The 24,129-nt window shown below is 39.1% G+C and overlaps 1 protein-coding gene across 3 annotated transcripts in view; it reads left to right on the top strand.

The window, feature by feature from the left end:
• The window catches only part of PPP2R5E (protein phosphatase 2 regulatory subunit B'epsilon), a 146,300-nt gene extending 122,939 nt beyond the window's left edge, over positions 1–23,361 (top strand). For 2 of the 3 annotated variants that reach the window (XM_046008672.1, XM_046008671.1), the window contains exons 6-14: positions 1,010–1,140; positions 1,263–1,322; positions 2,305–2,413; positions 3,800–3,853; positions 3,956–4,006; positions 6,136–6,255; positions 9,710–9,837; positions 11,932–12,033; positions 18,557–23,361. In XM_046008672.1, coding sequence (XP_045864628.1) covers positions 1,010–1,140; positions 1,263–1,322; positions 2,305–2,413; positions 3,800–3,853; positions 3,956–4,006; positions 6,136–6,255; positions 9,710–9,837; positions 11,932–12,033; positions 18,557–18,656 — 855 coding nt within the window. In that variant the 3' untranslated portion in view covers positions 18,657–23,361. The remainder of the gene's footprint in view (positions 1–1,009; positions 1,141–1,262; positions 1,323–2,304; positions 2,414–3,799; positions 3,854–3,955; positions 4,007–6,135; positions 6,256–9,709; positions 9,838–11,931; positions 12,034–18,556) is intronic. The other variant, XM_046008673.1, reaches the window with a different exon arrangement.
• The last annotated feature ends 768 nt before the right edge of the window (positions 23,362–24,129 follow it).

The following is a 24,129-nucleotide window of genomic DNA, read 5'->3' as shown; positions in this document are numbered from 1 at the left end:
CATGATCTCAGGGTCCTCGGATAGAGCGCCGCATGAGGTTCTCTGCTCAGCAGGGAGCCTGATTCCCTCTCTTTCATTGCCTGCCTCTCTGCCTACTTGTGATCTCTGTCAAATAAATAAATAAAAGTTTTTTTTTTAAAAATGAGTAGAAACTTAACAAATGTTATTCATATATAGCATACATACAGAAATTGTAAATGTTCATCTCAGTATTTACAAAGTTAGCACACTTGTGTAACAAGAACCAAGCTCTACAAAGAGAACATTTTCGGTACTTTTGGGGACTTTTGGATGTTGGCTTTGGGTTAAGTTGTTTCATTTACCTGTATGCTCGAGTAGAGCTTATGGCGTCCTCTTAACTGTGTATTTGGAACGTAAGCTCAGTGGGTAGTTTATGTTACAACAGGGCAGTAGCTGAGATGACGGACTGTAGAGACTCTATTGCTTGGGTTCAAACCCCAACTCTGCCATACATTAGTGAGACCATGGGCAGATTGCCTAACATTTCTGCACTCTAATTTCCTCATCTGTAAAATGGGGATAAAACTACCTCATGGAGGGGTGGCACCTGGGAGTCTCGGGCAGTTCATTGCCCTCTTGATTTCAGCTCAGGTCTTGGTCTCGGGGTCGTGAGTTCAAGCCCCACACTGGAGTGGAGCCTGCTTAAACAAACAAACCAAAAACTACCTTATAGGGAGGGTTACTACAAATAGGTGGCTTAGAAAATTGCATGATGATCGTACTAAAAGCTGTATTTGTGTTGTCTTATTATTGTTGTTAGGATTATCGTTATTGTGTCTGTCTCTCTTCATTAGAATGTAAGCCTCTTACCTGACTTATGAATCATTGTTTTCCAAAGACTGGCTACTGGTGCCTGGCACTTAATAGATACTCAATAAATTTTTTAAGAAGTGAAGGAGGGAGGGGTTTTAAATGATGAGTGGCAGAATACCTAAATCATCTCCTGAACCCACTTTTGACAGCTACACTGTCTTTTCATTTACAACAGCTTTTGGAGCTATTTGACAGTGAAGACCCTCGGGAACGGGACTACTTAAAAACAGTCTTACACAGAATTTATGGCAAATTTCTTGGTCTTAGAGCATTTATCCGAAAACAGATTAACAATATTTTTCTAAGGTAAGTGGAGGGTGGGGGAAGAAGGAGATGCAAAATTGGTGGTTTTATAAAAGTGTTAAATAAACTTCAAATATTTGAACATGATGTACTGACTTTATTCTTTCTTTTCTTGTCTAAAAAAGGTTTGTTTATGAAACAGAACACTTCAATGGTGTAGCTGAACTGCTGGAAATATTAGGAAGGTAAGCACATTTTTAGCTAATTGCTAATCTCAGGTGAATAGTGTTTTGAGAATGAGATTCAAGTGGCACAGGGAAATGCTGACCTACATCTCTTGCTGTATGTACATGGGGCACTCTTAATTTGTGCTTTCCCATGTTTCCCAACTGACTCTACAAGACACGATTTCTTGTTCCTCCTTGTCCCACAATTATGCATTGCTGATTCTACTGGGATGACTGAAAGAGCTAACAGTTCGTTCATTGCTACAGAGAAAATACATCTAATTGCCCCCAAACCCATTACTCCACAACATCTTGTTCTCGTTAGTGTCTAGGCTACCTGTCCTTTGCCATGTCTTTTGAAAGCAAGTTAAAATAAATTGGAAAGATTGCCATTTTCATTGGAACCATGAGCCCAGGAGTAGTTATTGAACAGCTGCTGCTGGGAGAAGTGGAATGAATTGGAAAGAGATAGCTGCTGTGTAGGTTTTTATACACAAGGGAGGTTAATGTGACTGGACAATGTGATTACTTAGTTTCTTCTCCTAATGTGAGGAGAAAAAGAAGGTGGAGTCACATGGTTTTTTTCTGTGACTTCCCCAGGCGGGGTTGCTATGTCTGTGGTATTCTTGGTTGGAGAAGAAACTTCAGGAATGATGTCTGCACCTGGAAAGGTCATAAGTGAGGAGGGCAGTGATTTTTGGGGGGAAGGAAAAATAAAGAGTTACTGATTACAAAAGCTTTTGGGAATCATCCAACTAGGTGTTAAGAGCGTAAGAGCCTGTGCTAGATTATCATTAGCAAATTTTCTTAAATTTCCTTCCTCCTTAAATGTATTCTTTGAAGTAACTCAGAAATCTTGAATGTCGCCGAGTGGGGTTTGGGTTGTTTAGGACCAAACCGAAACTGACTCAGATTTAACCTGGTCTTCCAGGAGCTGGTTGTCTCAGTTTAGCTGGTTGTGATCACGCTGCTAATTCATGTTTCTTTTTCTTTTTCCTAGTATTATCAATGGCTTTGCTTTACCTCTTAAGGCAGAACACAAACAGTTTCTGGTGAAAGTGTTGATCCCTTTACACACTGTCAGGAGCTTATCACTCTTCCATGCCCAGGTAGAATTTTATGCAACTACTTTTGGAAGCAATATTAGAAGTTTACAAACTCAGTGTTTCGTTGATATTGATATTTCCTTAGTTTAAAAAAACTCATATAAAATGCCTCCCAAGCAAAATTGAAATGTGTGCTCTGTTATTCTGTGCATAGGAGAATCATGGGAGTATTTTTCAAGTGGGAGGAGCATTTGTTCAGTCGTTTAACCTGAGAATTTTGAGGACTTGCCTAATTCATAAAATTATATGTTGAACATGTTACGTACAAATATATATAGGTTTTTCAGATTTAAAGCGTTGGATGTGTGTAATCATTTTGGAGTATTCTGGAATATTTTATCTCCTCATTTGCATTAGTCTATCAGTTGCTCTTTGCCCCCTAGTTAATTCACTATTTCCTTCTCACTTTATACACATAAACAAACATCCTCACAAGTCAACAAATCAATATTTTCACATCTTTTTTATTTTTAGCCTCCATTACTTTAAAAAGCCTACTCTGTCTTGACCCAAGTCTGGTTTTCGTGCTAACACTGCCTTGTGTGGTGAGCATGTCACTAGGGGACAGATAAGTGATGTGGTGACATTTTAATTTTAGTTTTCCAAACCAATGGGAATGTTTTGAGTTTGCATTAAAATGTCACACATTTTTCTGAGCAATGTTCCTCTTTAAATGTGAAATTCTGTGTTTCGAGGAAAAATTAGTCCGTATGTTTCCAATTTAAAACACCATCAAAATGTTGTTTCGCAAGGGTGGATTTCTTGTCCAAAAATCTTTATGAGCCCTTTTACAAATCTTGCCTCTAGTATTTGGAATAGGCTATCACATTTCATGAGCGTGTAAAAGAATTCTTAACCTAGATGAGCCAGCATCAGATGTAAAACTCTTCCCGCCTCCAGCTGTGGCAGGTACAACCTTTTGTCTCTTCATGAAACTCCTTCAGTTCACATGGGCCACTTTAGGCAGGGTATTTAGTAAGTGCTGCCTACGTTTTGTCTAGGACTCTTCTAGAAACACAGTAAAACCCAGTACTGTCGGGGTTCGCAAAAAGAGAAAGGAAGCCCATGAGATGTAGCTTAGACCGTATGTAGATGAGATACTTTCAGAATATACTGACTGTGATATTTCTGCTTTTCATTAGCTGGATACTTCTTGTCTCAGTATTCTTTAAAAAAAAAAAAAAATTCCCCTGGGGTGTTCTTGGTGTCAATCTTTGGCTTGAAAAAGTAGCTTTTTATTTCGCTTTATATTTTATTTTTAAAATGAATTGAACATGAAGTTACTAAAACCAGAGTCTAGAAACTTTTAAGGAAGTTTTAATATGTCTTTTGAGTCCTTTTGAGTATATAGCATTTCCAATTTTGTCTTTCATTTTTCTGTTTCTCCAGCTGGCGTATTGCATAGTACAGTTTCTGGAGAAAGATCCTTCACTCACAGAACCAGTAAGTATTTTTTCTATAATTTCAAAAAACTTCAAAAAGACTACCTCTCATGAAGTATATATGGAAAATTAAGTGCCGTTGTTTTTCTCCTTTTCATTTTAGGTTATTAGGGGGTTAATGAAATTTTGGCCTAAAACATGTAGTCAAAAAGAGGTAAGTGCTTAATGTTGGGGTGTTAAGAACTTACTAGAGTGTCAGGCTCTGAGCCAATGTATAAAAATACATTATTTCATCCAATCTTCATTTTTTAAAAAAGATTTTACTTATTTACTTGAGAGAGAGAGAAAGAGAGAAAGAGCATAAGCAGAGGGAGAGGCAGCCTCCCTGCCAAGCAAGGAGCCTGATGTGGGACTCGATCCCAGGGCTCTGGGACCACGACCCAAGCTGAAGGCAGACTCTTAACCAACTGAGCCACCTAGGCGTCCCATCCAGTCTTCATTTTATCTCTCTAAAGCAGGACTGTAAATATTCACATTTTACTAGTTTTCAAATTGAAGCATAGAGAGTTTAAGTAGCCTGCCTGTGTATGCTAAGTATTAAGTGATTAGGAATCCGCCACCGTGATTCCTGAACCCTGAACTTCCATCATGCTCTGCTCAGTCCCAGGGAAACCCTAGTCAGGCTGTGGTCATGTGTTTCGCTGTCTAGCTTTATCAAAGTCACCTTTCTAGTGACCACTCCTAGGATGGAGGGTTTGGTGTTGCTGTAGTTGGATGCTAGAGCAACCTGCCCAAATACCCAACGTTAAAATATAATAGAGATGTACAATTTTAAAATATATGACAGACCTTTAGTTTCAGGTATTCACAGAACTGGAAATTTCTGACCTACGATTATTTATACTTTTGCCAAGACCTAACTGGTATGTGCCATGTGCTGGGAGTAAGTCTTAGATTAGAAGTGGGGCTAGCTGGATGCCATGTCTGTACTCACTCTTCTATGGAGGCCACGTGGAAAATGGCCCAGCAAGAAAGGTCATCTGTCAGTTTGACATTTGGGGGAGAATTTTGGGAGAACTTCTCTATGTATGTCGACAAATGGCAAGGGTCTACTGTCTACCATATATTACTTTTAACAGAAATATGCTCCTTCTCAAATCAGTTTCAATTCTTCAAAACCCTAATTTACATAATTTCAGAAAGTCATCTAATTTTTTAATACCTGTGTGACAAAATTAAGCTATATATTGCTATCCAGATGCACCGCAAGATATGAAAACATGGTCATTTTTCGTATTTTAATTGCCTAGTTTTTTCCTAAGGTAATTTTTTTTTTTTTAAATGCCTAAATAGGTAACTGGTTCTTATTTCTCTGTCAGTTTTCCATTATATTGAAAACAGTTGACTATGCTATTGACTTGGCTCCATTTTGTGACCTAAAAGCTCTGTTCCAGGGTGCCCGGGTGGCTCCATCAACCGCCCAACTCTTGATTTTTGGTTCAGTTCATGTTCTCAGGGTCCTGGGATCAGCTGTGTCAGGCTCCCAGCAGAGAAGTCTTCTTATCTCCCTTTCCCCCTGTGTCCCTCCCCCTGCCCTGTGTGCTCACATTTGCTCTCCCTCTCTCTAAAATAAATAAATAAATCTTGGGGGAAAAAAATTAGAGCTCTGTTTCTTGAGACCATGGTGCTGAGGCTGGGATTCGTTGTGCTTCACGGTGAGCAGTTGTGCACATGTTGGTCCGTGTGCAGATTGGGTCAGTGTGTGCTCATGTGTTTAAAGTGGTACGTGTGTGTGGGTGAACCTGCTCATTTGTGTCTCTCCGGCTCTCTGTGTTCTGTTAACTAGTGTTTTCTAGAAGAGCTCCTAGCACACAGCAGGGGCTGAAAACATTTCACAGATAGCTGCATGTGCCACCATGAACTTCTGTCCATCCATGCGGGAGGCTGCTCTCCCACTGTTTGAAAAATAAGAGTAGGGGGGCAGAGGCCAGGTTGATGGCAGTAGAGAGGAGTGCCCCACAGAGACATGGCTTTTGTTTCCCAGGGGCCCCGCTGCAATGTGTAAGTGCCCCTTGTTCTGGGTTAGAGATGTAGTAGGTAGAGGATTTTTTTTTTTCAAAGTAAATAGAATCATACTTTCAAAACTATAGGGAATTTGCTCTTAACAGGTGCCCTCTGCTGAATTCTTTGTGACATGAACATCTAACATAAGACGATGCCTAATTTGTTCCTGTTTTATGTGTAAATTTTTCTTAAAACATTATAAACTCTAATTAATCCTCATCATTCATTTGGATTTTTACATGAAGTACCTGACATTTTGTGTTTTGTATGTACTTACAGGTCATGTTCCTTGGAGAGCTGGAAGAAATATTGGATGTGATTGAACCCTCACAATTTGTTAAAATTCAAGAACCTTTGTTTAAACAAATTGCCAAGTGTGTATCTAGCCCCCATTTTCAGGTTAGTAGTAAAGACAGGATGAACCGCAGTGGCCTGAGCAGCATATGTTATTTGGTTAAGTTTTATTTGTATTGAAAGACATGCCTTGGGCACTAGCTGCTTGTTTTTTATTTGCTATTTTCTCATACAATAATAATTTTCATCATAACCACTTTTGTCTTGAACACATGCAGTATGACAGCTCCTTTGGTGGTGTTTTCTGCCTAGTAACTTTAGTTCTCATGATCACTCTACAAGGAGAGTGTTATGATTTGAACACCGAAGGTCTAAGTGGTAAAATAACTTGTCTCCAATAAAATGGCCGAGTAAGAGGTAGACTGGTAGGATTTATAGAATGTAAGAGAATGCAAGATAAAGCTTAAGAGGCAAGGAGAATACGCATATATAGTGTGCTAGATGCTTTTCATACCTTATTTATAAATTTCGCATTATCCTATGAGGCTCTGCCCTCCCTGCTCACCCCCAACCCCGCTGTTTTCGAGACTCAGAATGATTTGCTTAAGGGCTACAAGTTCCTAAGGAGTGAAGTCAGTTAGGTGTAGCTTCTTGTGAAAGCTGGTCACCTTCCCATGGCACCACTCTGCCTCCCTGTGGCCACTGGAGGGAATCACAGGGAAGTGAACCTGACAACCTTTTTCTCTACTGGGGCTGTTGCAGCAGAACGCGCGCTGGAGGGGAGGGGGTGATCTGGAACGAAAGAAAACATGTCAAGTTTTCTATCCTTTCGCTGTCTAACTGGAGTTCCAAATCACAGACCTTGAAAATTAACTCTCCATATACTGCCTGCTGATTCGAAGGATGGTTCAGATTGTCGGTGGCACAGAATCCCACAGTTAACGAGATAGACTCAGCAGTGGGCTTTTCCCCCAAGCTCTGGATTGTCTACCTTATTTTTCAGTTTTCATCAGGAGGTTTGACATTGTGGAAAGCAAAGAGCAGAACCGCTCCCCCTCTTTTCTTTCAGAAGTCTCTTTTAAGATCACCAGGGAGGCTTAAATGATGCACAGAAGCTTAGAAAGGAGACAAAGTGTCTAGTAAGCACGGCTGTGTCCACTCAGGCTGCTGTAACAAAATATTGCCGACTGGGTGGCATATTAACAGCAGAAATTTATTTCTCTTGTTTCTGGAGGCTGGAAGTTTGAGATCAGGGTGCCATAGCACAGTCGAGTGAGGCCTCTCGTTTGAGTTGTAGTTTTCTTGTATCCTCACTTGGCAGAAGGGCTAATGGTCTCCCTGGAGCCTGTTTTATAAGCACTAATCCCATTCATAAGGGCTCCAGGCTCGTGACTTCAGTACCTTCCAAAGCCCCCGCCCACCAATACCATCATCTTTGGAGATTAGGATCTCAACATATGAATTTTGTGGGGACAGAAGCTTTCAGATCAGAGGAGGCTTCTATAACAATACACCACAGACCATGTGGCTTAAACCACAGAAATTTATTTCTCACAATTCTGGAGGCTGTAAGTCTGAGATCATAGTGCCAGCCTCGTCTGCTTCTGGTGAGGGCTCCCTCTCTGGCTTGCAGATGGCTGGCTGCCTTCTTACCGTGTCCTCACATGGCCTTCCTCGGTGTCTGTGTGAGGAAAGAGAAGATCTCTCTCTTCCTCCTCTTGAGACCACCAGGCCTGTTGGATTAGGACCCTGCCCTTATGACTTCATTTAACCTTAATTACCTCTGGAAAGTCCTGTCTCCAGATACACTCATACTGGGGATTAGGACTTCAATGATGAATTTGAGGGGACAGTTTTGTCCATAGCAGAAAGAAAAGAGAATTTAAAATTATTTGGCCAAAGTAAAATTTAGAACAGAAGAAAAGACAGTAAAGAGGTTCTTTATTCATTTGTTAAGTGTTCGTTGGTGCAGCCAGCAAACATTTTTAAAGTGCCACTCTGTGTAGCCACACACCTTTCGTTCCTTGCCCCCTGGTGTGGCATCGGGGTCAGAGGTCTCCAGTCATAGACCGCACCAATGTGCGAAGACGACAGTGGTCCGAGGAAAGTAATGATTCTGTCCTAATTCTGCTAATTTCTGCTTTGCATAAGCAGTGCCTTTCCTCTTTAAGGGGCTTTACTGGATACTGATTTACTCTCTGTAAGTGATTTTTGCATGGCAACAAACAGATACACATGGCCTCGAGGCAGGGGCTTACCTACTCTGGGCTCATTTTCCTCATTTGCCAAATGGAAATAATGGTCTTTACGCTGTGTTGGTTGTGAGGATTAAATGAGATAGTATGTATGCGAAACACTTAGCACAGTGCCTGGCATAAGGTAAACATTCGGTAATGATTATTTTCTTTGTACTCTCAGGGTCTAGTGCCTCATGAGTCCCAGGAATTTTTTTTTTTTTTTTTGAAACAAGTTCAATATGTAAGTGGAAAGGCTTAATTTCTCAGAGTCTCTTGGTGGGTACATCTTGTACCATGTCATAAATTAAATTATTAAATTCAAGTTTAATTTAAATTTAATTTATTAAATTAGAATGTAATTTCTTAATCTGGATGGATGAACAAAGCCACTCTTTTTTTCTTTTTCCCTTTTAAAAACTCTCTCTAAAAGGAGATCTTAACTTTTTGGAGATTTTTGGTTTGACTACTTTTTAGATTGTTTAGGTTATTTTTTTTGAGGTCTTCCTTTGAAACCGTAGAGTCAGTTGGATAGCATGGTGGTCAAAGAAAAACAGATTGGAGATGGCAAGCAGGTGTGTGTACAGTCAGTGTCTCTGAGTCCCGAAACTGAGTGACTTCCATCTGGCTTACCCAGTTCAAAGGAAGGGACCGGAAATAAACTTTGGAAAGAGTCTGGTCACTCGTCTTGAGTCCCAGTTTTCACCTTCCTAACAGGGTGACCTTGTGAGGGTATTAGACTCTCTGAGCCTTAGCCTCTTTGCCTGTACAGTGAGCCCAAGGGTACCTAGTCCTGGATGGCGGTAAGGATGGCACATTCTGCCTACAGTAGGCCCCCTGGCTGGCCGGAGAAGAAAGGTGCTTAGCGAATAAGAATGTTCTCCAGAGATGAGCAGCTGGATTTTCCCAAATACCAGCTTTGTGCTGGCCCCTCAGGGTGATCGGAAGTGTGTAGGATGAAAGAAATGAGCCAGAAGAGGGTTAAAGACACACCGACAGCAGTGTGCATCTAGAAGTCGAGAAGAGGTGTTTGGACTTCCGGGCTGGCTGGGGAAAATGTGCAGTCAGATGAAACGGGCACTATAAAAAGGGTGACATAAAGAATTAAGCAGGGAAACTTTTTTCCTTCCCCAAATTGATGAACCACTTTAGAACTTTCTGAAATTTAAATCCACAAAAATGTAAAGGGTGATAAATATTTAACTTCACATTTGATTGAATGATATAAAAAATAGTCTTAAAATATTTTTGTTTGGAGAGATTTTAAATTTTGCTTTATCAGTCTTTTTCTCTCTTAATATTTTTTTCTTTTTTTTTTTTCGAAGGTGGCAGAAAGGGCCCTGTATTATTGGAATAATGAATACATCATGAGTTTGATAGAAGAAAACTCCAATGTCATCCTTCCCATCATGTTTTCCAGTCTTTATAGGATTTCAAAAGAACATTGGAATCCGTAGGTTTTCAGTTTCTCCCTTCCCATTCTTCCTCCTTCTACTTTCCTCCCCTCCTTCCCCTTTCCTTCTCTCTTTCCCTCCTCTTTCGCTTAATAAAATGTCTTGAGTGCTTGCTATGTGCCAGATGCTGTGCGTGTTGTTAAAGACAGATACATGAAAATGCCCATCTTTTAGAAATTCACTGACCAGTGTTAGGGAGACTCACAAGTAAGCAGATAGTTGAACATAACAGCATTTAAAAAACACAGTTTTGTAAATTATCTGTTTACTCGAGGGGTTCCTGATTTGCTTGTGAATGGAGCAGAACTATTTTGGGGATACTCTGGGGTAAGAGGAGGGGTCTGGGGATATTGATGGGGCGGTGATGCTCAAACCGGGTCTTAGAAGAATGCGGCAGGTGGATGGGATGGGGGGGGCCCTTTGGTAGTGCGGGTCTCTTCTTCACATTAGAAGGCCCCAAAATATAACAATCACCTGTCAGGTTCTGAAACGTGTGAATTTGAGAGGGCTAAAGTCCCTGGTCTTTTGGGGAGGATGCTGGAAGATGGGGTTTAAAAGGGGAGTGCAGCCCACATGCACCTTCACCAGTGGAAGATAAGGAAACACCAAGGAGTTGTAAAGATGAACATGCTTGAATTGATGTGCATTTTAGCATGATGCATTTCTTAAAAACCAACTCAGTCATTGTTCATGTTCTCTCCAAATTTGCCAAAGTTTGTTACTAGAACTTGTAAACGGTGAAGACTCCTCATCTAGGTCACCCACTCATCTAGGTCTTGAGAACCTAGAGAGTGGTTCTGGTGAGGGTCTGTCACTGCCCAGTGTGCTGTATTGGCCAAAGGGCCAAAGTATTGGCCCTTCTCCTCCTGTGCCCGTTGTCCATGAGAAGGTCATTCACCCCAGCAGAAGGGAGCTGATGTTTTCCTTTTAATGGGCGCAGGGCAGAAGCAACACAGCAAGTACACTTACGTTTTGGAAGCATCAAACCCATGGTTTATTTCACCTATGGCCTAACTTACCAGTGCTTTCTTCAGCAGCACTGGTTGCAAGTTTGTAGCAAAACAGTAGTAAGGCACATTTTTGCAAAGGGCAATGATTTTTAGAGCCTAGTAGGAAGATACCAAGCCTGTCATGGTCATAGTCCTCATGTTGTCAAGAGCTTATTCTTCCTCTTGATAAAGATGTGCTGCCATTTTGGCCATTTAGCTGTTGCACAGCTAACGGGAGCCACCACCAGCTTGCCGCTCACCTTACCAGATTATGTGTTGGGTCAGCAGGGAGACTTAGCAGGTGTGAATGGACTGAAACAAATCACAACTAGAAACTTAACGCATAGTAAACTACCCAGCTTACAGAGGTTTGGTATCATATCTTTGAATATGAATAATATATATATTATTTGTTACCTGGAGAACAGGTTTTGATTTTGATGAATTATGTGTATTGTCACTTTAAAAATAAAATCCTAGGGGTGCCTGGGTGGTTCAGTCAGTTAAGCATCCAACTCTTGACTTTGGCTCAGGTCATGATCTCAGGGTTGTGAGGTCAAGCCCTGCAACGGTCTCTGCGATGGGTGTAGAGCCTGCTTTAGAGTCTCTCCCTTTGCCTTTCCCCCCACCTCTCTCTCACTCCCCCCCCAACGCCTCTCTCCCCATCTCCTTCTCTAAATAAATAAATAAGTATAATAAAGCATTCTGTGCAAATTTAAGTCTCTAAGGTTAGTCCTAGCACAGGTGCTCCTTTTTAGGGTGAAGTGGCTTTATTTTTATACTTGTCTTCTTACTAAATGAAGTTAACAAGTGCCCACAGGCAAGTCTATTCTGGGTACCAATAATTAGAAGGGCAAAATTAGATTTTTCTTTTTCTGATCCTGTCAACCCCTCAGAAAGATATCTTGCCTAGGATAGTAAAGAATAGAACTCTCTTGATGAGGAAATGAACCACAGGTCCTTTCTAGTTATTCCAGCGGAGAAGAGATGGAGATTCTGCAATACAAGGAATTCATTCAGACGCGGGTGTTGCTCTGGCTTTCTTGGTGCACCTCCCGTTATATAAGACTAACCAACACGTTCTCTTTTCTCTGTGCTTCCTAGGGCCATCGTGGCGCTAGTATACAATGTGTTGAAGGCATTTATGGAAATGAACAGCACCATGTTTGATGAGCTGACAGCCACATACAAGTCAGATCGTCAGCGGTAACTTTTTAAAGCTTTTTTGTCAGCTGTGCATAAAACTGTTGAGTTCTTTCCTTGCTCTTTGCTGCAGTTGCCTAATTGCACCCGAAATCCTAAGCAGCACAGTTTAATTTATTTATATGTTCATTTTTGCATGCTCATTAGCTGTGTCTTCATTAGCATGTGAGGAAGTAACAAAGTATCATTTTAAGAAAGGCTACTTTCCTCCTTCCCTTCCATAATGTTTCTCTTCTGCCTCAGGGTTAAGGGCCTGGCATGTCACATGTATTTCAGGGATGTTTCCTGCCGGGGGGGGGGGGGGGGGGGGGGGTGCCATCGGGGTTCACTCCCATTCTGAACTTACTTGAACTGGAGTTGGGGGGCAGATCTTGTGTAATTTACCCAGCAGCAGGAGGGATGAGGCACCATTTTTGTTTAGTTCTTTGGCCCAGAACTAACTTACTGCTCCAGAACACAAGTTCATTAGGATTTAAAGGACAGTGAAAAGAATATGGAAGTAAAGAGTCTAGTGTTTTACCAATCTTAAAATGTTTGAGACCAAAAAGAAGGAAAAACCAGTTGAACTCTTTACATAAACACTTATGGCTTGGTAAGGCCTTTATTGATTTCATTTACATGATTTTTCAACTTTGTTATTTCTTGTTCAGCATGTCCCACTTCTGAAAAGATGTTGTCTTGGTTCGTTTGGTCTGCTAATAACAAAATATCACCAAGCTATAGGTAGCTTTTAAACAACAGAAATTTTTATCTCTGAGTTCTGGAGGCAGGAAGCCAAGGTTGTGGTGCTAGCCTGGTTGGATAGGGCCCTCTTCCTGATGCTTAGCCAGCCACTTCTCACCGTGTCCTCATGAGATAGAAAAGGACACTGAATCTCTGTGGGATCTCTTTTATAAGGTCACTGATGCCAATCATGAGGGCCCCAACCTTATGACCTAATCATCTCCCAAAAGTGCAGCTGCTGAGCCCATCACCCAGAGAGTGAGGATCTCAATCTAGGAATTTTGGGTAGGACAAGACACAAATATTCAGACCATGGGATTGATATTCTTGGTGACCTTGAGGAAAGTCTAGAGAGCTTGTTAGTAGTTGGACTTCTGGTTTGGCTTGGATCCAGAAGCAAATGCCAGCTTTATGTATTCAAAACCATGGACTTAGAAGATCCCAGGGATGGGTACGGGTGTTCATACCCAAGACCTTGCTGAACCTCCTGATCAAAGCTATCTGTGGTTGCCTTGCTTCTTTGCTTTGCCTGATTTTGCATGTGTTACTTGCATTTTACTGATAAAAAGAGCAATGAGGGAAAAGATTTGGTGGCGGGGTAAAGGACTATCACAGTGATTTTTTTTTTTTTTTTTTTTTACAAAAATTACCAGGATCTGGTTATATTGAAGAGCAATTTAATTATGGAATATGGCAAGTGTTCAGCTATAGACAGAAGAAGCTGGGATAGTTTATACAATATTGGAATAAGTATCAGTTATGGGATATGTTGTACTGTACTTGTAATTTAAAGAACTTTTAAATATTTACAGGTGTTGTAAATCATTACATTTGTAACCCTTCTCGTGTCAAACTTCAAGTCTTTAAAAATGTTATCTAAGTAGAGGAAATAAAGAGCACATTCTCATACTGTGGCATACCATTAAAGAGTGTGTTGTACATAATGTCCTTTCTCTTTATAGCAACCAAAAACCCATAATGATTATCCTAGTCAATAAGGATTAAATAAAAATCTGTAGAGTCCAATTAAGACAAATGAAGACCTTATTTCTAAAATATTCAAATGAAATTAAATTAATATTTATTGCGTTTCAGTGGTAAAACTATTTTCTGATCATTTATCATCTAAGCTAAATAGACCAAATTCTTGGAAAAGATACTATTGACCAAGGGGTCCAAGAATAGACACAGCAAAGTTGATTCTGAAGATCTAGTGTATTAGAGCGACTTATTGTGAGTGGACTTTCTTAACAAGAGAAGGATTTTTTTTATTTAAGGGTAGTATTTTGTCAAATGAGCTATAGCAGATTGTACTGGGTGGAGAGTTGGCTTCTCCCTGGATGTGGGAATAGAAGAGAAAGGAGAGATTTATTTGGTGCTCTTAGAGAAGAATTAGGTGGAAGAGTTCATTTCTGGATGGCACCAAATTGAAGTGTTTTGGTATAGATCAAATTTTTTAAAAAATTAACGTACAATGTATTATTAGCCCTGGGGTACAGGTCTGTGAATCGTCAGGCTTATATACTTCACAACCCTCATCCATAGCACATATCCTCCCCAGTGTCCATAACCCAACCACCCTCTCCCTACCCCCCTCCCCCCAGCAACCCTCAGTTTGTTTTGTGAGTCTCTTAAGGTTTGTCTCCCTCCTAATCCCATCTTGTTTGATTTTTTATCTTCCCTATCCCCCAGGCCCCCACTTTGCCTCTCAACTTCTTCATATCAGGGAGATCATATGATAATTGTCTTTCTCTGATTGACTTATTTCGCTCAGCATAATGCCCTCCAGTTCCATCCATGTTGTTGCAAATGTTAAGATTTCATTTCTTTTGATGGCTGCACAGTATTCCATTGTGTATATATATATACATTGTGTGTGTGTGTGTGTGTGTGTGTGTGTGTGTATATACCACATCTTCTTTATCCATTCATCTGTTGATGGACATCTAGGTTCTTTCCATAGTTTGGCTGTTGTGGACATTGCTGCTATAAACATTGGGGTGCACGTGCCCCTTTGGATCACTACGTTTGATCTTTAGGGTAAATACCCAGTAGTGTGATTGCTGGGTCGTAGGGTAGCTCTATTTTCAACTTTTTGAGGCACCTTCATGCTGTTTTCCAGAGTGGCTGCACCAGCTTGCATTCCCACCAACAGTGTAGGAGGGTTCCCCTTTCTTCGCAGTAGATCAAATTTTTATACAAATCTGAAAATGGTGAGCGGAGTAACTAGCACTGTTAAGATACCTATGCCAACATTTGTGCTATGTGAAATTGAAATTGGAAGAGAATTGACAGTCTCCCTATCCCTAGCAGGACTGTGTGGTTAAGCTTTAAACATTCCCACCTACAGGGAGAGAGAAAAGTAGGAAAGAATGGGACGACAGTAACTATTTTAGAAATACTTAGAATTTTTGAAGATGAAGTTGTCAGTATAAAAGATGTTTAATAACTCAGCATAAAGTTCATCTGGAAGAAAAGCCCCACGGGATAAATTTTATTGAATGCCATAAAACTTTTGATCAAAGATGCGACTGAAGTGTTTCAGTAGCAAGATGAGTGTTTGAATGATGTCAGCACTTAATTTAGACTTCAGATTAGGGCAGTATGAACCTAACATATGTTTAACCTGTGTTTTAGTTGAAGAAAGTTCTTGGGCCCTTGCTTACCACCTTCTTTTCCATCCAAATGAAAAGGTTATCAGTGTTCCATGATAAAGTTTATTTAGACCTAGTATTATCCTTTACCGAGAAACCAGAAATGATTAATTTAACCGAACAGCTTACAGTCAAGAATCTGGAATTCTTAAAGATGGGAGGATCATCTAATTTTGTCCCTATTGCTCTTTAAAATATCATGTTTCAGGGTCAAAATTATCCAACAGATAATCATTTCAAAAATTGTTATGGGTGGAGAAGAGCTGATTTTAGGGAAACAAATGCTACTGGGACGCAATCTTCCTCATCTCTACAAGTTGGTTTCTTTTGTAACGAAGTGGATCTCTCCAGTGGAGACCCCAGTGGTCTCCAGCAGTGACTGGGGTGACATCTTTAGAGCAGTATAATGAGACGAGATGAGACTCAGCTTTCAAATCCACAGAGAAAAGTCTTAGAAAAGAACTTTACTAAGACATGTTGTAAATGAAGATTTGCGTAAATGGGCTAGGAAGACTGATTTTAAAAATGTTAATTCTTACCGGGGCGCCTGGGTGCCTCAGTGGTTTAAGCTGCTGCCTTCAGCTCAGGTCATGATCTCAGGGTCCTGGGATCGAGTCCCGCATCGGGCTCTCTGCTTGGCAGGGAGCCTGCTTCCTCCTCTCTCTCTCTCTCTCTGCCTGCCTCTCTCCCTACTTGTGATCTCTATCTGTCAAATAAATAAATAAAATCTAAAAAAAAAAAAAAATGTTAATTCTTACCAAGTTATAAGCATGATATAATCCTAAACATCATTTGAATTTTGGGGGAATATGAAAAATAAAGTCTAAACTTCATCAAGAATTTGCCCCCAAAAAGGAATAGCAAAGACAACTTGTTCAGTTACTAAAATGCATTACCAAGTGGCTGGCAATTCAAAGTGTTATTTTGATGGAAGAATGTCAAGTTAATTGAACAAAGCAGGTATGTGTAGGTATGTGCATAATAAAAATAAAGAACCCAAACTAATGGGATGGGAATGAATTAACCAATAAATGGTACTGGGAAGATTAACTGTATGGGACAAAATAATACTAGACCCGTAAATCACATTTTATACCTACATAACTTAAAAGATAAGGATAACTTAAAGAGAAATGTAAAAAAAGAAAGCATAAAATATAATAGAGAAGATGATTATTTAATCTTGAGATGCAAAAGACTTTTTAAGTATAATAAAGGAGATTTACAAATACAAATTGTACAACTTAATTGAGAAAAAATTAAATGTAAAATTAAAAGGCAAACAGCAAACTAGAAGAACATTCTTAAACCGAGGAACTGTTACTACACTATATAAAAATACTAAACGAATGTTTACTAAATGATGTTTTTGTTGGTTAAATGTACAGTTCTGAAATCATTAGGGAAAAACAAAGCTGATTATTTTAGTAATGGTAAAAGAAAATTATATTACCTTATTGGAAATAAATGCTTTAGATTGGCCATTCAAAAAAAAATTATGGCCTTTGAAATTCATATTGTGCATATTGTATTCCAGATATCTGAAACGAGTTCAGGGTACAAGGCCTGAATTGCCGAAATAATTATGAAATGATAATATTAGTTATATTACATAATTAAATATTTCCTCTGACTTATGGAATGAGAATGTAAGATTACTTAGGTATTTCTAGAGATTTTTTTCAAGAGAGTGGATGAATTAATTTGTGTTGATATCAATATCAGATAATTTTTTTAAAAAATTAGTGATGACATTAAAAAATATGAGACTTTGGAATTATATACATGTTTTACTTAACCTTTGTGGGCTTCCTTAAGTAAATATTGTATTGTAACTGAAGTTAAATCCTTGCTGGGTGAAGTAGCACAATGACCATATCCCCCATGCCAGAGAGGTCATGAATTATATGAATTTATAGATTCACAAATATTATCTGAGTTTGTTGTTTAGTGGATCATCACAGTATGAGAAAGCTAGGGACAGCAGTGAATTATTTTTAATAGGAATTGACTTAATTTACAGTATAGTCATATATATTCCTCTATTTTATATTTTCTACCTGGTTGATGTTAAAATTAACATCCTTGGGCGCCTGGGTGGCTCAGTGGTTTAAGCCGCTGCCTTCAGCTCAGGTCATGATCTCAGGGTCCTGGGATCGAGTCCCACATCGGGCTCTCTGCTCGGCAGGGAGCCTGCTTCCCTCTCACTCTCTCTGCCTGCCTCTCTGCCTACTTATGATCTCTCTCTGTCAAATAAATAAATAAAATCTTAAAAAAAATAAAAAAAAATAAAATTAACATCCTTTCTTTTATAAAACTATGGTGATCTAAAATGTCCTTGACAAATAAAATTTGTTGACCGTATTTTGGACATTCAGTTTTTCAGTCAAATTCACCAGACAGTGAAATCTGAAAATCTGGAAATTGCTAGTCAACTTGATATTGAACCAAATTTGAAGGCTTGGAACATTAAAAATTTGATTCATAATAATGTCAACGATCTTTCCAGATCATTAACACTGAAATCACAAAAGAACATTTCATTTGGTCGTATATATACATATAAAATAAGTTAATAACTTGAATTTTGTGGTTTATTAATACTAGTAAGAACAAGATTCTGCTGAAGAGTTTAATACACTTAGTATAGGGGAAATAGAATACTAAAGGGGAAGTATATTTTCTTGACCTACGACTTTATAGCAGCATAATCTCTAGCATTCCCTTTTAAGAAACTATTTGGAGACAGAAAATTAAATTTTAACTAGACCCCATGTAAAAATCATTTAATGTGTCTTTGGATCGCTAAGATAACAGATACATAGAAATGATCCCCATTTTTGTTTTGAAGTTAATTTTCATTAGTAAGCTAAGTATAAAGGAATATTCATGTGAAATCTTAAAATTAGTCTTGTCGTCTCTTGCTCAGTATATTGATACTCCTCTTCTGTGCATGTAAGTATCAAGCGGGGAAAAAAAAAAGCAAGAGAAGACCCACAAAGAGAAAACACCCACAAGCCTAATGCCAAACTTTTCAAAGACTACTTGTAAATCCTACATGGGGGCAAAGTATGTCAAAGGGGCAGTATTGTTAGATAATCTTTTCTGACTTTCCTAGTTGTTTACCTTATATTCTGTTTTCTCCCCAGTGAGAAAAAGAAAGAAAAAGAGCGTGAAGAACTGTGGAAAAAACTGGAGGATCTGGAATTAAAGAGAGGGCTTAGACGTGATGGCATAATTCCAACTTAACAGAAACAATGACAGCAACATCACTAACCTGTGGAGTCACACATTTATGTAGTAGAAGATGGAGCTACAGTTTTCTGTATTGTGCAACTTTGCAGTAGATTTCACATTTGTTTCATTATTACAACAGCACTGTATATACCTGTCTCTAAGTAACGGAAAAAAAAATAAGGACTTCAATCCAAAGTTTGGACAGTAGATGGACTTCTCAGAACTTTGCAAACATGATCATTGTTCTAACCCTCTTTAAAAAACAAAAAAGCAGTCTTCAAAGATCTGTTGATGAAATTGCTATGTTAAAATTCTATTATCAGGAGTTCCTTATTTATCCTTAGCAGAGAGTATGAAACAATTTTCAAATGTGAACAATCTTAAATTTAGCTTGTCTTTCTGCTAAGCTGTTAAATGTATTTATAGTAATGGAAGAAATTTTCCTTATAAGTCATTTCCTTATAAGTTTGTATAACATCCTCCTCTGGATAACTTGACTGTAACTTAACATCTTTTCCTTTTGCACATCTTCATGAGTTGAATGTCCATGTGGAATGGGACCAGGAATTGTAAAGGTCCCTGATAAAAGTTTTGTTGGCTGGAGTGAACATCTTTCCAGTAACCAGGTAGTCCTGGTACTCCTTTAGTTTTAAAATTAGGAGTAAAAGAGAAGAGGTGATAAACATAGTAGGGAAGGGAATTTTGGATTCCTGCATCAGTTTATGGTGAATCCAAATCAATGTCTTGAATCCTTTGAAAACAGGCACTGGGACATCATAGGCTTCAGTACCTGACCAGTATTAGTTGCATACATCATTGAGCACACATACCAGAGATGTTCGAGAAATGTCAGAAAACATCTTTTTGGACCATTTTATAATAAGAAAGACAAACACTAAGCAGTACAACCATGAAATTGATCACCAGGATTGCGAATCTAATTGGGAAGAGAGTTGAGCAAACAGCTTGGACTGTTTGGAGTTGTTGCCTTACTTTTTAATATGTATTTATAAAGTATTCCAGCAAAAGAGGATGTAGCCTCTGGGAAAAAACAAACATATTACAGTGTTTTTTGTAGATTCTCGTTCTATATCTCATCACAGCGCCAGCCCTGTTTTTAGCCGGAAAGGATTCAGGATAAACATTACTATGCATTCTGAATTGGATGCGTATTCCTAACTACTGTATTTGTTACCAAAAGTGGTTCTACAAATGCTACTGAAAAAAATCTGGAAATCCCTAATGTCCTGAGTATTAATAATAAAGTTTAAAAATGCTTTTCTATCAAAGGTGCATTGTGACCAAATTGTTTAAGAAAAAAATGAAAAACAAAACAAAATTTAGGGCTGTATTATACATATACCTTATTGGCTCTCTGCTTTGTATTTAGAAGAGGACTCTGACATCTTGGGGAGATAAAATGCTGATGAAATTTGTGTCCAGTATGTACTTAACTGATGCAGTTGCGTTATTATGTGCTGAAAGATAACATGTTTTGGAATTTATTTTCAGGATGCTTTTGCTTGTTACAGATGCGGCAGCAGTGAGTTGATAATCCTAAACCATCGCCTCCAGCAGTATTCGTGGCATAGAGCTGATTCTGTGTTCATGTATTGAATTGTGATAGTAGCAAACATGAACATACGAACTGTTGTTGCTCTTAATAGAAATATAATATCAACATGGACTTGTATATTCTCTTCCTTCCACTTAAATATAAAGTAGAATATGCAGTTTTATTGTTTCCAAGGAAAAGGTGGTGGGGCTGGGGAAGCCGCTGACCTTTCTGCCCTATTAAGCGTTTCAGGATTATCAGGTCACAGTTTGTGCATAAAAGTCCGCTAAAGATGGATATTGTCATCTCAGTAACTTTGTAAGACAAAAACAAAACTTGACTATGTTAATTCTGAAAAAGAAACAGCAGTAAAAGAGTCATACGCAACACCCAACACAACATGGTTTAATGGAATGAAGAGATTTTTTTAAAGAGCATTAACGGAGATTCAATGTAAAACTGGCAGGGGCTACCAAAATGAAATAACTTACTTTAAAAGTGCCGGAGCAAAGGTGCAAGTTCAAACACTAAAGATAAAAAATAAATTTATAACAAATCATCTCCTTTAGCCCTTTTGATTTGAGCCCGTTAGCTTTGACTCTGCATTATGTTTTTGACAGTATAAACTTCTGTTTGCCATCAATTCATCTTTTTAGACAGAATACATTAAAGTCACAGGTTTATGAAATGTCTCTGCCCATTACAATGAAATACAGTCATTTGAAATGAGAAAGACGAGGATCCCGTTTTGCACCTTTCCCTGACCGCCGAGTTACGGTGAGGACTGCACAGATACCCTTGATGTTAATTCTGTATTTTGATCATTCCAAACTGAGAAGAACAAAGCCAAATTTTAGACATATTTACAGACGCAATTAGAAATATATGTCTAAAATGTATAGGGCAACTTCTGAGAAGAAACGCTGTCTTTTCTTTTTTAACCGAAAGTGACAATGTGACGTTTGTCATGTTGTGTCCGGTGACACAGAATAACTGAAGTGATCTGACCGTTGCACTATGTGACGTAGTTCAGGCTGTACTTGCTGCATTTACAGCAGCCCTCTCTCCCCCTGTCCTTTCCCACATTTCTGCTGTTGCTGCAACTTGAGTTCGTTGTGACAAATGCATCTTTGTGTTATATTTTGTTCGCTTCATCATTTCCAGAACTATATATAAATATATTTTTTAAATAGCAAATATCGTAGTTAGTGAGTGATGATCACTCCAACCTCATCCCTGCCATATTGGTTTCAGGGGTAGGATAAAGAGTGTCTTTGGAAGAACAAAACAAAACAAAACCCTGTGGTTTAGAATGATGCTGGGGCCTGGGTTGGGGGCCCCGAACAACCATGCGAGTGAACTGACCCATCTCTTCCTTTGAATCAAGCATGCATTCCTTTTCTCATTGTGCAAGTGTCCCGAGTTGTTTCCCTTCAACTTGTTTAGTTTTCGTCCTTTTAAATCTTACTATATTTTGCTCTCCCTGACTTCTGTTTTTTATAAAATAAAATAAAAAATAAAAAAAGTAAGAAATAAATAATACCCTCGATGCCGCTGGATACTCACAAGCAGGGTTATGCTCCTTCATCTTGGGCTTGTTTGCCTAAATGGAAGGGTTTAATTTATTTTGTACCTCCTTCTATGCGTGGGACAGTCCAGGGTGCAGAGCCGGGAACTGCTTGTAATTGCACCTGCTATACTTACATGTATAGCCCTAGGCTCAAACACACTATGGAAAGAAAAAAAAAAAGTATATTTAGAGCTTTAAAAGCTTTTTTATTTTTTTGTGGGGATTGGGATGGGGTGGGAAAGGGAAGATGTATGGATGTTATTGGCATTTTTAAGTGTTCAGAGTTTTTTGTGTTGTTGGTTTTTTTTTTTTTTTGGTTTTGTTTTGTTTTTGTTTTCCCTCTCGTTTTGTTCTTTCCCTTTAATTAGGTGCACTGAGCTGGCCCAGGAAGGGAAGAGATTCTCTCTTTTGATGCTATAACCAATGTGATCACAAAGTTATGTCACCTGTAGCAAAAGGTGGCACCAGACACGATCAGTGGTGTTTTATTTGCACATCGATATTTTTATTTTTATATTCTGGCTCAGCTGCTTCTCTGAGTGAAGTTAAGGAATGACCCGCAAAGGATTTTTGTAGTAGGCATATTGGCAATGCGTTTTATATTTCTCGGTATTTAATTTTGAAAACCTAAAAGGATTGTGCATCTTGAGAGAAAGTTGAGGAAATTTTGATCTAGTGGAATGTTAATTTGTGCTGCTTCTTGTGCACGATAGCAGCAGTAGTAGCTCTTGGAAATAAACATCCCATTTGATGATGTCTATGAATATAGGTTTCCTTTTCTTCCCTGCCTCCCTCCCACCCTCTTTTTTCCCCTCCCTCCTCCTTCCCCTTCCTCCCACCCAACCCTTTCCTTCTTCCTTCCCTTCCCTTACTTTGCCTTTTTTTTTTTTTGAAATCACTTATTGTAAATAAGTTGTAATCCAGACCTCATGTATCAATGGGGAACTTTCAAATATAAATATTATCAATACATTCTCTGGTTGTTGTCTGATTTTTGATCAAGGTATAATGAGAATGACATATCCATTGCTTTTGGTTTGAGAATTTCGCTTTAGCTTTATAAATCTATTGGTATTTTAGTATTTCATTGTTTTAGCAGGAGAGGGCAGCAAAAGTTTATTTTCCCTATTAGAAATGCTGTGGTTCATACTGGTTTTAAATTTAATTGTTTGTGTGTATGTGTGCGTGTGCGTGCGTGTGTGTGTGTGTTTAAAAGAGCATCTGTTTGTGGGTAGAGATTAAAAATGAAACACTTGTGATATGAAAAATTGCATATGAAAATTATAGACTGGTTCATCCAGACAGTGAAGAGTTCTGATCCACATCAAAGTTAAAATGCCACAAAACAATCTTACAGCTCTGGCTAAAATACGCTACTTCCTTTTCAAACACAACAAAATGCAAGCTGGGTCTTAAACACTTGGAATTGAAAATGTCTTTCTTTGAAAATGATTTACTTTCCTCAGAGTGGTAACAGAAACAAAAACGAAGGTGCCCCTGAAGAGAAATGTAACCTTCCCCTTTCACATTCATGTGAGAGGTTCTGTACTGCGGGTACCTCCTAATAAAGAAGCAGTGAAGAGTTTTCAGGCGCCTGGCTGTGCGTGTCTGTTTGTTTGTATTGTCTCTGACCCCTGTCGCCTTTTGAACCATATGACTCATAGATTCGATCAATTTAGCTGTGAGTTTGTCTCTTGAGAAAACCAGTTTATGACTAGGGGGATGTAATGTTGGGGAGTGGTCCAGTGTCTTCTGCTGTGTGACAAACTACTCCCAAACTTAGTGGCATGACCCAGCCGTTAATTGTTTTGTTCACAGATACACAGTTTGGGCGGGCTTGGCAAGAACATCTTGTCTCTGTTCCTCAGAGGTGTCGGCTTGGGTTTATCAAGCGAAGCAGGAGAATTCACTTCCAGCGTGGCTCCCTCACAGGGTTGGCAAGTTGGTGCTGGTTGTTGCCTTGGGGTTCAGCCAGAGGCCTCCGTTCTTAAGACATGGGTCTCCCTGTGGGTCTTCTTTGGGCTTCCTCATAGGGTGGCAACTGGGTTCTAAGAATGATGGTTCTAAGAAAGACTGGAAGGGGAAATTGCCAATTCTTTGAGGCCTGGGCCCAGAGACTCTAATGGCATCACTTGTCATAATTTATCGGTCAAGCAGTCACAGGGTCTGCTTAGATTCAAGTGGAGGGGACATAGACCTCACTGTGATTGTGACAAGAGGAGTGTCATCTTTAATCAATGCTTTAAAACATTTGTTTGGGTGTGATCTCTCTTGGCTAATTAAATCACATCAGATTTGGAACTATGTAGAGTTAATCAGTGATTCATGCTCAAACTCCAGAGTTGGGGAGAGAAAAATCC

This window comes from Meles meles, chromosome 6 (assembly GCF_922984935.1).
Source record: "Meles meles chromosome 6, mMelMel3.1 paternal haplotype, whole genome shotgun sequence".
Taxonomy (NCBI): domain Eukaryota; kingdom Metazoa; phylum Chordata; class Mammalia; order Carnivora; family Mustelidae; genus Meles; species Meles meles.
This window is presented reverse-complemented; position numbering and strand designations above follow the sequence as displayed.